The sequence below is a fragment of the Botrytis sinoallii genome (assembly GCF_014898435.1).
Source record: "Botrytis sinoallii strain Bc 23 chromosome Unknown BSIN_001, whole genome shotgun sequence".
Classification (NCBI taxonomy): Eukaryota; Fungi; Ascomycota; class Leotiomycetes; order Helotiales; family Sclerotiniaceae; genus Botrytis; species Botrytis sinoallii.
This window is the reverse complement of record NW_024066028.1, coordinates 1,505,284-1,520,671: the sequence shown is the minus strand read 5'-3', so window position 1 is coordinate 1,520,671 and position 15,388 is coordinate 1,505,284. Positions and strand designations below refer to the sequence as shown.

At 40.1% G+C, this 15,388-nt stretch overlaps 3 protein-coding genes across 3 annotated transcripts; 1 reads left to right on the top strand and 2 right to left on the bottom strand.

The window, feature by feature from the left end:
- Positions 1–3,605: 3,605 nt before the first annotated feature.
- Positions 3,606–4,821, bottom strand: EAF02_000302 (uncharacterized protein). The gene is made up of 2 exons (XM_038896350.1): positions 4,411–4,821; positions 3,606–4,355 (listed from the first exon to the last, which is right to left on the bottom strand). The coding sequence occupies exons 1-2, from the start codon at positions 4,518–4,520 to the stop codon at positions 3,983–3,985; spliced, it is 483 nt and encodes a 160-aa protein (XP_038763209.1). The 5' UTR covers positions 4,521–4,821; the 3' UTR covers positions 3,606–3,982.
- Positions 4,822–7,647: 2,826 nt separating this feature from the next.
- Positions 7,648–8,304, bottom strand: EAF02_000301 (uncharacterized protein; the record flags this gene model as incomplete). Its single annotated transcript, XM_038896349.1, has 2 exons — positions 7,648–8,100; positions 8,221–8,304. The coding sequence occupies 2 exons, from the start codon at positions 8,302–8,304 to the stop codon at positions 7,648–7,650; spliced, it is 537 nt and encodes a 178-aa protein (XP_038763208.1).
- Positions 8,305–12,372: 4,068 nt separating this feature from the next.
- On the top strand, positions 12,373–14,386 carry EAF02_000300 (uncharacterized protein; the record flags this gene model as incomplete). The annotated part of the gene is made up of 6 exons (XM_038896348.1): positions 12,373–12,415; positions 12,471–12,607; positions 12,670–13,925; positions 13,983–14,008; positions 14,075–14,242; positions 14,316–14,386. 6 exons carry the CDS (start codon positions 12,373–12,375, stop codon positions 14,384–14,386), a joined length of 1,701 nt encoding a protein of 566 aa, XP_038763207.1.
- Between the last annotated feature and the right edge of the window lie 1,002 nt (positions 14,387–15,388).

Here is a 15,388-nt window from a genome sequence, read left to right as displayed (position 1 = left end):
AGTTTATATGCTTCTTTTGTGCTGGGAGAGTGCGGGTAGATATCCTATCTTCTGTATGTGTGGAAAACTCAGCTGACTTACCTCACTTGCTTTCTTCAGCCAGGACGGGCGTCGTTGAGACGGCTCGGTTACCGGCACGGCGTTATAGAGAACATTTTCTCTGCGATTTGTAGCCGAAAAAGAAAGGTGGAAGAGTGGGAAAGGAGAAGAAAGGGAAACGTGCCCGGATACGTGGCATGGTGGGATTATGTGGATGGTAAATACCTACACATGACCTCGAGGTCTTTGATCTGACATCTGTGACTAGCGTTGCCAAGTGTAGCAACTCAGCTTGAGAAAGTTTTCAGCCCTTATTTTTCTGTTTTTATTGACGTAAAGAGGGTTATAGTTTCTAAATCAGCACTAGCTTGGAAATTATATTCACACTTATTCTTTCATCACAAGAAATCATATATTTGCAGATATGTTCGATGTTCGCCATCCTGTCTCCTTTAATCTGCTTCGAGACCTCCACGCAAACCCCAATCCTCTTTCTTCTGTGGGGATTTCTCAAAACTATACTCCAGATTCCACGTCCTCCGAAAGCTCCGAGAGTCAACATTTATGGATTTCTATTTGCAATTGGACCCGAAACTTTGCTATACAACCTCTATACACACCCCCACTAGGGCTTCGTGTTGAATTCTCAAGTATCTCTAGATTGAGGGGACACTGGTCCTTTCTATCCCCCGCCCCAGTCCATGGAAATGTCTATTGCAAGCCGATAGTGGATTCTTAGAGTGAAATATATTCAAACAAATCCTAGCTTTTCAAACCATGGAGACCAGTCCTTGTATTAATGGTGTCAATCCGGATGACCGGATCTCCTAAAACAAATGAGACCCTCAATTTATCAATGAGCCTTGTCATAATGAATCTTAAGATATGGTCTAAGACGCATCAAACATTCTGTGTGATGTCATCAAGATACTTGCTTTGCATTGAAATTCGTAGACGAGTATATTTGATGCGATTAGCTCCAAGAGAGTTATACCACGCCATGAGCATACTTGGGTGGCCAGGAGAGTATGCGACTCCGAAGTTAGATGGAAATAAGACGTTGAACTATAGTCTACAAGACCGACCAAGTTTTCTTAGCGTCGAGTTACATACTTTTGGGCCGCAAAAGCAGTGATACATCCGTGGAGACATGATGCTGATGCATGGGCCATAAGTGATAGCTTCGGCGTAGCCGAGATTGAGTGCACATTCGAATCAAACATCGTCTTCAAAATTCTTTGGTTAATTAATCAACACATATTCCCATCTAGAACCAAGCATCGAATGGTTCGGAAGCTAACTGTTTATGTATGTGTCAATTTTTTTCTAAACTCAGAAAAGATTTGTTAACAAAATCTACATCTGGGAAGAAACATTTTTTAAGATTCATCGATTTCGGTGATTTCGGTGTGTATACACTTTCATTCACACCAAGATAGCTTCATAAAAAGCGTCGGAAAGAGTTCCGCATTAAGAAGGTACACCCAATATCAGAAACCGATGATTTGAGGGGTCAATTGCGGGACGAGCCCACTGTCACGGTATGGAACAAACCGTCGCGAACGGCTGAACTTCGAAATGTGTATCATCCCGTGTCTAGACTTCGGGGTTCAATTAAAGTTTCGAGATACATGTGGAAGCCCTGTTGAATTCAAGGCTAGCACCTGTTCAAACTTCAAAGCGTTTGGCATCACGCTAAGATGGCAGATTACGACTGAACTCGTAATTTGCGAGTTCAGTTGGCGTTTACTCGCTTGTGGCGATAGGAATAGACAGGAGACGTGCAAAAACTGGAAGATAATCATTGTAAGGTTTTTGAATGCGGCTCGAACATCTGATTACACGGATTGGCATCACTGGATTGTATGTAACCAAAAGGACTACTACTTGCGAAGTCTAACAGTTGTATATGCCGATGTCAAAGCAAATGTGCTATCCCTGCCTCGGTAGCTTCGGAAATTGTTCATTTTGCAATCAATTGAACATTTCTAGCTGATTTCTGTAGCAAAGAGCTTGTCTGTCAGCATCAAGCCATAGGATTTGCTCCGTCGGCTCTTTTTTCTAATAAAATACTGAAGCACAGACGTTGCCCTTAACTGGAAGGGCTCGGTACCGGTATCATCATAAGTGCCTAACAGTGTTGAATAGAGTTTGTGGATAAAATGTCTTTCTTAACGGCCTTGAAGAGGACCAAGCATCAATGAATGTTCTAGCTTCCCACGACTTATTGCCGATGCGACTATTGAGCCACCTCCGTGATAGAATGATGCACTCTGATAGTAGTGCGCTTGAAGAAATCCTTGCTTTGACGTGGAAAAAAGTATAACGATACATCATAACGTTCATCAAGTCAACGATACATCCTTGAATTCCCTCTACCCGAGGTTTGAGGAAGGCGAGAACACTTGAGCCGTCCTGTATCAAACTCGTCAACACCGCAGTACACATTCATATCCACATAGAATACCATACGATCATACGAAGTCCCTAGCTAGGTATGTACAACATACCTCTCAAACAACTTCGAGATGGTGCAGACCCATACGTCGTTTCGAATGATCTTCATACAAGTCGCATTGGCACGAGTACAACCCCGTGCACACTCTCCATTGCAATGATCGCATCATACATGTTGAAGCCACGATAGTAACCTTACGACGGATACATCCTACCCGCAATATAGAAGACTAATTTCGAGCGATAAAAATCAATGGAACATACGCACTACCTCTGTATGTAATGTTGATATCCACACCTAGTAAATATTTATCCGCCAAACCCCCACATCCATCCAAAAAAATCGAAGTGGGGGATCTTCCATCCCCTGTCTCTCCATCCATCCATTCTTTTCAGCCTCCCGCTTCCTCTTCCTCGTTCCAAATCCACGGCTGAAGAACTCGGTTACCTCACCATATACAGTGCTTACATACATATTACATACATACATTCCTCACATTTACGTTTCAGCTGAGGAACTACCTCCTCAACATTATCGGGAGTTAAAAAGCAAAAAAAAAACTGTCTTTTTAAGTTTCGATTTGTCAGATCTGATCCCCGTGGGCCCCCCCAATTACCCTTAGAATTCAAAGGGGGTCCCCATATTTGGAGAAGAAAAATCTTCATGTGAGGAGGCTTTGAGCTTGATGTCAAGCTAGTTCACGCCATGAAGAAGAAGCTGTGTCCAGAAGACTTCCAAAGCTTCATCGTACTGATTGGGAAAGAAGAAACAGTCAATACGTACAAACTTAGCCGTGAACACGCGGTGCCCAGGTGGTGTTCGGTGCCGGAATGACTAAAAGGAGATATGTCGTATTTTTAAGAACTCGTTGATTCCTTTTTGCACCCCCAAAGATATCATCCATGTGATTATCAATACTTCTACATTTCATTCGGCTCGATTCTCCCGATCCTCGCTTTAGCATGGCGAGGATCGTCGCAGCGTTCGTGGCTCGAACAGAAATCATGCTGTATAACTGGCTCGTAGACAGCCACATATGCGGACACTAATGTAAGGTACTCGACTAGAATTATCAAAAGAAAATCTCGCCCACCAGAAATTCGGACTTTTGAAGATGGACATTGGTTAAAATATTATATTTGAACATGAATGGAGACTTGGATGAAGCCTGTAATCAGAAATTGTGTATCTGTGTATGCACCGAAGCTGAACCTTTCCCTTGCTTCTCAATGAATAAAAATTCCATGCTGTTGATCGCTCAATATGCTCCTTCGTCCCTTGCTTTTGCAAATACCTGAGATCCAGCTCTTTCCATGTTTTTTCCCTAGCCGTTGACGATACAAGAGAAGCAAAATTGACCAATAAAACTCCATCGGTGACGAATATATATCCCCAAATTCAAAATGAAACCCATCCAATAGCTTTCCCGAACACCCTGCTCAAAAAAGCTCGCCTAATAAAGAAGTACATCGATTCGCTGAAGTGCTATGTTGATGCCCGGAATTTGTTTCGGAAGAAAATCGTCCAAAATCCTGCCATGTGATGTTGGGGGTATTGGTGCAAGGTCAAACGCGAAATAAAAGTGTCAATCATGGTACGTGAAGTCGAATGTGATATGTGGAACCTCATAGAGATTCTGGAGGATTGGTGATGACGTCGACGTTCATGAGCATAAAGGGCAATGCCCGGGCACGACAATGTATCGTTCATGGGGCCCCTTTGCACATTGGCGTTCTTTGCTTCCGTCGATGGAGGTTGAGAAGTAGTGAGCTCCGGGATCGATACATGAAGTGTAGATGTAGTAGTTCCTTGTGTATTCGCACATGGTTCTGAAGAGAATGGTGTATTTTGAGGATGGCTTAGGTATAGGTCAGTATGGCGAAAAGGGTTGGAGGAGTAGGTAGCATACGTACTAGGTGGGGCTAGGGGAAATAGTGACGTGAGGTATAACTTCAATGAAGCTCGAGTTGGAATGCGAGTGTGAAGTTGATATCGGACAAGTACGAGTCAGGGAGAATCTCATACCTTTATATATCCACTGCCGAAACTTCTTGAGGCTGAAATATAATGAAAAGAATAGTTGTGGATATATCACCTGAACCTTCCCTGTCACAATGTTTGAAAAAGCAACAGAATGTAAACAAGTATGAAGGCGTCACGGAAAGGTAATCAATGAGAAAAGTAAGGGAAAGTTGTAGCCACCAATGTCAAAATGGTGTCTGAGCAGAGACAAATCGGTGACTGTGTTAGATCTTGAGTACAACTGTGATATTGTAACCTGTACACGATAGATACAAACTCAAGAGTCAAGAAGCGAAGAAAGAAACGAATGATGATACCATATACCTACTCTAAAGTTGCGGATGCGAACGGATGATATACGCTGCCAGCGGGGAGGGCTCGGTAAATCAAAGCTTCACACCCGTAACCCCTGGTGGGATGGCGCGCCGCGTACCCAAACATCCACAGGCAGAGAGAGATACAACGAGCATCCGTATCGGGTACCGGGCAGATGAGCGTGGGAAAGGCGACTGTCTGGTATGTATCAGACGCCATATTGGGACTTTGCACCTACCATCCATAGTTCATGGGCATTGGGGGCTGTTGGAAATGTGGATCATGTGGGAGGATCCGATTTAAGAGACGTGGGAACTGGACAGGGTATGCCCGTGTGAGATTTGGTTGTGTCTGTTAGATAAATTAACTGGTGCGGTGTTGTGCGAAGCATTTTGGGAACTTTTGAGTGAAAGTCGCAGCTTGAGAGATGTGTGTCCGTGACATGGCGTTGAAAAAAAAAGTAGCGCAAGGTCCGTGATTTCTTGGATCTAAACCTGGTGGAACCATGTCAATAACCAATTCTCAATAACGATTTGATGTATGTATACATGTATATCTGTACGGATGGGGGCGATGAAAAGCAAAAGGCATCTTGTACGAAAGAGACAATTTCCCGTTCTGAGAGTCATTACATCCATCGGCACACATCAATACCTAGATAGATTTTGAGATCTTCCCATTACTCCCATTACAGAAAATCTTACAAGGACGGAAAGGGCTAGAAAGGCTGACGAATACAGATATCTGTTCGACGAAAGCATCTAGCTAATATCTCCAATACTTGAGAAAAAACATTGAGAATGATCAAATATGGTAATATGGTTGTTCATCTCCCACAAACCTGCTCAAACGCGTACTCTACAAGGAATTACAAGGACTTTGCAAACCGGGGATTATCCAAACGGGACCTCCTATCGGATCGTGGATTCAATAATTTATTCCAGAAGTCGTCTGTACTGCACTAGATCTAAGCACGCATCCCTATCTTATCTCGCCAAAACCTCCTATTTGCGTATTCTCTACCGTGCTCTTCGATCACGATCTACTCAGATCTCACACACCATGCTACCGCCAAATCTCAAATCGATTTGATGAAGCGGAACCGAGATATCGAAGGGCAAAAGCAATTATTTGCTCAATGCAAGCAAGTCTGTGCCCTATGGATCCTATCTATTTCTACCCCGAGCCCCAAGGAACACACCCACCCATGTAAACGGCTCGACGGCGATATAATTGCAAAAGTCTAAGGAGGGCTTGTGGAACCAGATTTCATACATGGGGCCGCAGGATCGTTGCTGTCTTGCTGCTACTAATTTCTCGGGACATGATTTCAAAGAATGCCGAGGGAAGAAGTAAATGTATGATAAGAAAATGTCCTCAAAATTGTCCACTTGTGATAATTCCCGAGGTTTTTTCAGGTGTAAAAATAGCAAGTGCCGAAACTAGCTCAAGGTCACATGCGATAATTTTTAATAGACATACGATGTACACAGTAATACAGGACATGAACAAGTCCCAAGGAGCTAAATAACCTCATCGGTGATACTTTTACTACCTGTCCTCACCTAGGTCCTTTGCCTTGCTTCATCTCACCGTTGGATAAAAAAGAGGTCCAAGCTGAAACTAATACATCACTGGATTTATTTACAGGTCATAGCAGATTCTCGTCTGATATGTATAAGGAATTATTCGCCATTTTTGCTGCATAAGAATGCATCAGCTACGGGAGCTAAAAACAACCAGCCGGTTAAGCTCTTAAGGTTTCTGACACAAAGATGGATTCAAGGACAGCTGTCTCCCAGCACTACCAATACCAAGCTCGCACTCGGGAACCAGGGGACGTGACAACAGTGACATGTAATTATCGGGGAATTCATCTATGTGGCACGAGGACATTGACAGTTTGGAAAGGCTGGCATATCGGCTACTCTCCCCCGTCCACGGTTAAGCAGTATGCACTGTATGTATTAGAGTATTCTTTAATTCACGGAATGTATCAGTATCAGCATCAGCATATGCCGAAAGTCATCTAATCTAATCGTCTCTATGCCATAAACACACACGTCCCGTCCCTCTCATCATCGTCTCACTCTTTCAGATTTCTTCAATCGAGGACGGGACTAGGTATGCTTCATGCAAGATCACAGAACCGAGCCTCCTCCGAGGTTGTTTCCCCAGGTCGAGACTCTAGGCTCATTTCAATCCCGGGAATACGTACAGTATCCTCATAGTGTTCCTGGTCATTTCGGTAAAGAAGCCGTTCGAACGACTGATATTATGGACCCGCCGGTCTGGTTGAAGAATCTAATCCTAGCATTGCAAGGTGCAACGAACTTCCGGGTTTTGAAGTGAGAACATTGAAAGTGCCCTACTTATGTAAGAGATTTTAATCTCGATGTCAATGTCGGGAAGAGCGGCGGAGAATTCCGAAAGCTACAGTTGATTTATCTAGACGATCTCAAAATTCACTATCCGTGATCGTGTTTCGAGAACCTTGAAGGGACAGTCGCTCTTTCTTTTGCGAATTGATATGAGCATTATTCATTTGTTCAGCTTCTGGAAGCATGGAAATGATGTATTATGTGTGGAAAACTAGAAGTGAACTAACTCGGCAGCCTTCTTCCTATCCCTGAAAAGCCCCAGTTGTCTTCCGAGAAGCAGGTGCTTTGGTCTCAGGTACCAATTATTTAATATAACATAACCACCGGATTAAGCTCCACAAACCTAGATTTGACCCCGTATGTCAACGTATCATGCTTGCAGAATCAGAAGTAATCCCGCCTACACCCCTTTGTCATATGCTGTGTAATCTCTTACAACAAACCGACGATGACTGCCAATCCACCAAGCAAGCCAGCTCCAGCACCAATTTCCTTTTGAAGTCCCGCGTTACTTGTGGCAGAAGCTGACGCAGAAGTCGAGGATCCAGTTGCTGTATTTGACGAACTTGTGCCCGTTCCCGAAGCTGTAGTTGAACCTGAAGTTGTTGTGGCTGTCGCTCCAGTCGCACTGCTTGTTGCGCCGGACGAGGTCGAGCTAGCGGACGATACGCACGAGACTACTGATGGTAAATTGGTTACGCCCGAAGTTCTACATAGATTCTGAGCATAAGCAACTGCAGTCTGCTCATCCTCGGCATCACAGGCGTCGGCCAAGCAACACGCGATGCCACTCAGAAATGAAGAGTTTGAGCAAATGCAGGCGATGTCGAGGCTGGCGCATCCAGCGATTTGAGAGCCCGTCGTGTACTGGGTAACACACGATTGCTACATGGAATATTGATATCAGCAAGCTGGCTTCATGATGCACAACATATTGACACACGGCTGAACCAGAGATAAGGGTGATTGGTATAACGATGGGAAGGAAAGCTTATCCAAACTCACTGCACAGGTTGGGAGACCATTCTGTGCCGAGGTGAAACCTGCGAGCACTGTGGTGATGGCAATCACGAGGGAATTAATCTTCATGTTTTCGAAAAAGGACGACGATAGATGGTTTAACGAGTGAGTTGTCGAATTGATTGAGTTGCTTTGGCAAAATGAGAGTAAATTCGCGCAGACTGGGTTGAAAGATGGATGACCTCGGGATTCAAGAGAACTCTGAAATTCACTGTCTCTCTCAAAGAGGAGGTAGCATTCAGGTTTAAATAAAATCAAGCCATACAGAGTACAAGTTGTGCAAGCCACCACCATACCATTTCGCGATTGGCACGACTTGCAGTTCGCGTCTGGGAAACAACATTGGCAGCATCGGCACTGCCCCTGCTAAAACCTTTTTGTACAACAAACTCAAAATGACAATCGCAGCTATACTGAGGAATTCACGAGGTAATTAATTTCTTTTCTTATTGTTGAATGGATAAATAGAAAATTAAGAAATGAAGGTCATCACGGTCGAACTTTCAATTACCAGTATCTCCTAGCTCTAGGTTCGTATTTTTCATATACAACCCTAAAGTTTATATAAAGTTTTGGCAAAGTATAAGTACCTAGGTACCTCGCTAACAAGATAAGATGGTAATTGCAAGACTTGAATGAGTAGCTCTCCAGCTATATCAATACTGCCTCATCTGTACTAGATAGCTACCTGCTAGGTGAATAGATAGTAGGTAGTCTTTTCTATTCGTGGTCAATATTGAGTCTATGCAACAGACTACCGGTAGTAAGTGAATCATTGCTTTCACATCTTGTTGATAGGTCTCATTCCAAATATACCCTTTAACAATTGCTTCTAAATTCTTCAAGACAGTGTCTATTCAAATAGCCAAATTGCATAGATATTGTCGATATTAACAGTATAATTAGTTCTGTTTTTGTTTACCATTGATTTCTATTAGATCACCACCCTATCTATCTATCTATCTATCTACAAGGGCATGTTTTGATGAATGTCAGACTGAAATTTAAGCGAATTTCCTCACGAAAATCATACTTTATTTTATATATTTATAAATATATAATAATTCAAATATGATTATAAAACTTTGAAATTTATAATATATAAAGAGATTTAACTAATAATTATTTTGAAATTAGAATTATTAATTTTTGAACTAAATTAATAATAAAATTCTATATAGAAATTTGATTCGTAAAATAAATATTATTTCTCATAAAAATTTTAAATATCAAAAACTCAATATAATTTTGATTTAATTAAAAACTTTAATAAAAAAACTAAAGGTTTATTATTAGATTTTAAATAAAAATTTATCACTTTACAAAATTTCAAATATATAATAATATTGATTGATTTTAATATTGAATTCTAAATGAATAAATTTTAATATAGAAAAGTAACTTTGCACACAGAACCCAGTATTCAATAAAAACATGCCCTCATACCAAGCAAGATACTCTTCCTCTTCCTTTTCTTTCTTGTCCTTTGTCCACCTGAATAGCTGGAAAGTAACTTGGGAGCTTAGCTATAACGTGGTTTATCATCGGATCGCCAATATCACCAGATCGCTACTTTTTTCATTATTTAATTACTTTAATTTCAATTCACAATATCTCAATGAATTATTATAAAAACACAATCAAAAGAAGCCCGAATCATTTTAATTATTAAAACTATTCGAAAGTCTAAAAATTTAACAATTACAAAAACTACAAAAGTCTATTTAATACCTTGATCTATATTATATAATAAAATCAATAATTGAAACAATTAAATAAAAATTCGAATAAATAAATATAAAATAATTGAATTAGAAAAAAAAGTATTTCTTTAATATATAATTGATATAAATAATAAAGGGTTTATATCTAAATTGAATAGTATAAAAGATATAGCAAATTATATTCTTGAGTTACAAGGAATAAAAAAGATTGAAAAGCTTTAGGCTTATCAATTCATAAAGTGTTATATAAAATTAAAGATATGTTTTAATTATATTTATAACTTTCAAAAAGCTCTCTATAAAGATCCTAAGCTTATTGAAAAGTGATTTCAAATAATAATAAATATACAAGCGAAATATAATATTCAAGATTGCGATTTCTACAATTTTGATAAAACAGGTTTTATAATAGAGATTATAGTTATCTATATAGTTGTAATTAATGCTAAACGAAATAGCAGAAGCAAGGCAATACAGCCAGGCAATCGAGAATGGGCTATAGCAATTATATATAGTAATAGAGAAAGTGAAATTATACCTCTATTTCTGATAATTCAAGGATAAGTCTATCTTTCGAATTGATATACCAAAACCGATTTTCCTGCAAATTGAACTATTAAACCTACTTCCAATAAATAGACGAATAATGAGATAGGATTAGAATGATTAAAGTATTTCGATAAACATATTATTCATCAAAGAAAAGGCAAATATCGAATATTAGTACTGGATGAATACAAAAGTTATGAATCAATACCTTTTCAATTATATTATAAAGCAAATGATATAATATACGTAAAGCTACTAGTACATTCTAATTATTTAATTCAATCATTTGATATTAAATATTTTAATATCCTGAAACACTTGTATAATAATCAAATTAATAGATTTATCAAGGTATATATTAATTATATCTCTAAGATTGAATTCTTTATAGCTTTCAAAGCTACATATCAATAATCAATTATATCTCAAAATATAAAAGCTGGATTTTAGAGAACTGGATTGATACCATTTAATCCTAAAGCTATACTCTCAAAATTAGATATTCGAATTTATATATTTATTCCCTCCCCTTTCGATCTAGATCCTTAAATTTCTCAAATCTCTTATAATCCAATTGAAGCTTTTTCTTAATCAATTTTAATAAAATCTCAAATAAATCAATATTAATCAAACTCTCCTATACCTATATTCGAAACCGTACTAGTTTTAGCTAAAGGTATAGAGAGATTAGCTTATAAGAATACACTTCTGAATACAGAAAACCGTATATTTCGAAAAGCAAATGAAGTATTAAAGCGGCATACCATGTTGCAATAGAATGTATACAAAAGCTACCCTTACAGGATAAAGCAGCTTTCAAACAAATACTATATAGGAGATCGGAAAGCGCGCACGGAGGCGCTCAGAGGATCGGAGACAAAGGCGCAAGTGCGTTAGCCATCGCTTGGGAGGCTACTGAGGGTATTGAGACCCCATCCCTAGGAAAGGGGGATCATGTAAATTAGAAGATCATCCCGCAGTTAGCCCAACCGTAATGCCCCCTGGGAGGCTCGCCTATACGGCCCGGTTGAAAATTACTAATAATAATAATAATAATAATAAATGAAGTATTAAGCAAATATCGATGTGCAAAAAAGATTCAATTATATCAAGAAGAAATATTTATTGAATAAAAGGCTTTTGATATATTATCTCAATAAAAGATTGATATTCAGATTTAATATAATAAGTATAAAAAGAGGGGGAATTTTAATAAAAAAGCATTTTCTAATTGATACTATAATATATATGAAAAAACTGATCACAATTCAAGAACTTGTCAAAATAGTATAATAAACCTTAGATTATTAGATCCTTAATAGTTTCAATTAATTGATTAAGTAATTGTTGAATAATACAAAATTGAAATAATTGAATAGTGAAAAAAGTGGCAACCCGGTGATATTGGCGACCCGATGATAAACCACATTACCTGCTACCTAGGTAGGGATGACAACCCCCATCCATGTTCAAGGTTCCCCGCAAGCATTCTCGAGCCACTCTGACCCTTTTTTGGCTGATCATAATATCAATTGATCTTAAGCTTACCTACTACCTAGGCACGTGCTAGGTACTCCAGTCCAGCTCTACCGAATGAATAATCTCATTAGCCGATAACCATTTTAGCCACAGCACTAGCCCCAAACATCTCCCATGAACCCCCAATAATAAGTTATAATCGTATCACCGGTCGCATTTCCAATTCCAGCCTTGTCCGTAAGCACAACCAAAGTATCTAGGAATGGATCCCAAATTATTGCGAGAGTAGAACGGAAGCACTTCCCATCACTAAGCCCAACCAGTACAAACCATTTCGCTGCTGGACTTACATTCATGAACAAGAGACCTTTCTTATCTATCAAAGATGGGGATGCTTATTCTAGAGGATAGGATGGAACATGTTCCTGGTAGGATTTCTACCTTTTTTGGATCGGAAATTTACTTTGTACTGATTGTTCCAAGGCACCACTAGATATTTTGACGACCCGGAAAGACCCCAAGTCGCAAGTGCTGCATCTGCCGGCTTGAAGTGTGATACATCGGGTCCTGTTCCTATCATTCTCGTCCCGCAACCCAGCGATGACCCCAGGGATCCACTGGTATAGTCTTCTATCCAACACGGGGAGACATGTCTCTTACTGATTCCTTCAATGGTATTTAGAATTGGCCATTATGGAAGCGCGATGTTATCCTCCTGGTCCTCTCAGTCGTTTCGATATTCGCAACCTGTCTGGGTCCTATCCTCGCTGCGAATACCCTAACTCTGTCATTGCATTTCGAGCTGCCATTTACAGAGATTGCGATTCTGACGGGGTACTATCTGATGGGCGTAGGAGCTGTTGGAATCTTCTACATACCGTCGGCTAGAATATGGGGCAAGAGACATCAGTTCCTTCTTGGGACGGTCATCTTGATTTTCTCAAGTGCTTGGGGAGGTGCTTCCAAATCTTACGCAAGTCTGGTTTGGGCAAGGATATTCCAAGGGATAGGAACAGCTCCCTTCGAAGCTTTAGTCAACGCTACCGTTGGCGATATATATTTTGTTCATGAACGTGGTAAACGTATGGCTTTGACTAACCTTGCAGTGTTTGGTGGTTGCTTCTTTACACCAATTCTAGTTGGCAAAATTACCCATACAATTGGTTGGCCATGGTCGTTCTACTTTGTCGCTATCTTCGTTGGAGTTTGTCTTCCACTTGTGATCTTTTTCGTTCCCGAAACCGCATATGTACGACCTCTTCATTTTAACACCGATCTGGCATCTACCGATGAAATAGATCAATTTATATTGAAACCAGGCCATGAATTAGAACAAATACTTCGTGGACCTAATACGACAGAAACCACCGTCACAGCAAATAGTAATGGTAGCTTGTCCCCGCATGATAAACCTAGAACGCACATTTCATATGGCAAAGGTAAATCGAATTACAGGAGCACTCTCATGCCATTTAGTGGTCGCTACTCCGATGAAAGTTTCTGGAAACTTTGTTTGCGCCCATTCCCTCTGTTTTTTCAACCAGCAATCTTTTGGGCCTGTCTTATTCAAGGGGCCCTTATTGGCTGGACCGTCTTCATTGGAATCATTCTTGCGGCAATCTTTCTTGGTCCTCCTCTTTTCTGGGACGAAGTCAAAACTGGTTATGCCTATACGGGTGCGTTCGTCGGCGCGATTCTTGGTTTCATTGTCGCCGGTGTTCTCTCTGATTGGAGTGCCAAATATATGACGAGAAAGAACAAGGGTATATACGAGCCAGAATTCAGAATCTTGTTGGTGATCCCACAGTTTATCTTTGGGTGCGCGGGGCTTTATGGATTTGGGATTACGGCAAATAGACCAGTGGATTTTGGCTGGTTTTGGCCAATTTTCTTCTTTGGCTTAGAGGTTATGGGAATGGTAATTGGAGCTGTGGCTAGGTGAGCTTGTTCTACCACGCTTTAAATCTTGCAGAATAGATTAGCTAACATGTTTAGTTCTCTTTATATTGTTGATGCGCACAGTTTGTTTTCCCATTTCTATTTACCCTTCCCTAATCTAATATGCATGATTCTGACAATTGATATAGGGGACATCGCTATCGAAGCATTTACTTGCCTTTTGATATTTAAGAACTTCTTCAGTTTTGGCCTCACATGGAGTGGATACGAGTGGCTTGTCAAGAATGGCGTTTATGATACTTTTATGATCATTTCAAGTATCCAGGTTGGCATTTGTCTGCTAAGTGTTCCAATGTGTAAGTTCTATTTGGTTCTTCAATAGTAAAATCAAGCATGATTTTCTAGAAATCTTACTGATAATTACTCTAGATGTATTCGGAAAGCGGAATCGGGCTTTCTTTCATAAGCATGATATCCTTGGACTTTTGGGTTTAAGGTGAACAATACGAGGTTTAATATCCGGATCTGTGAGAATAGAGCAAATTAATGTCTTTGATGAATTTTGTTTCAAGTTCGCCAACGGGTATCTGACAAATTGGATAAATGCGGGATGTCAATTACTCTTTGCATGCCATATCCTACCCATATTTTAATGGTTATGTGGAGAGGGGCTTAAACCTCTTTATGAATTTACCCATATAAGGGTGTCCTGTTGGAAAGATTGGACTTGGTAGGAAATGTATTCGTGCCATCGGTTCTTAAGTATACATCTGGCGTGTCTGACTCATTTCTCTTCTTACATTTTCCCACTCTATGTCAATTCTGTATGCCATACATAGAAGTCTCAAGTGAGAGTCAATTACCACAGACAAGGGTCTGGTTCATTCGGATACACATGCCTTAGATGGCAGTCTCTTCAATTGATGAATCATTCCCCTTTGGACCTCGGATATCACATTGCCAACATCCAATCTAGAAACTGAAAGAAGTCTTACTACTTTTATTGTAGGAGCTTCGTTCTTAATTATTATGTGGGTTTCACCTCTTCTGCTTGTAGGGTATAAGTCCGCTATGGCATGCTTGATTAGCTGAAGGATGAACTGGATAATATCAAAACCTCGGACAGACATAATGTTCCGATTTCTATAGGGGCTGATTGTAGAAATCCAACTATAGGATGACGGAGTACCGAACCCTGTATTGCGTGAATAGGAACGGCTTCATTATGATCCATGTCAGGCTACAAGTAGATTTTATTTCTCTAGATCCATATCATTCTCCACCCCACTTTCTGCGAGACAGCCTCAACCTAAAGTCCTATGCTAGGGTACGATTATCTTGATTGTTGACAGCTGGAGGAGGTATGTGCTCATACGAAAGGTGGAAACAGTCGATAAAGCCTCTGAGACGCATCAGGGTCAACGCAGTCCGCAGTCTATGCCTAATACTATCAAGCTCCACCACGCGATTATGATTCATTCCTACCAAAGGTTGTCTAACTT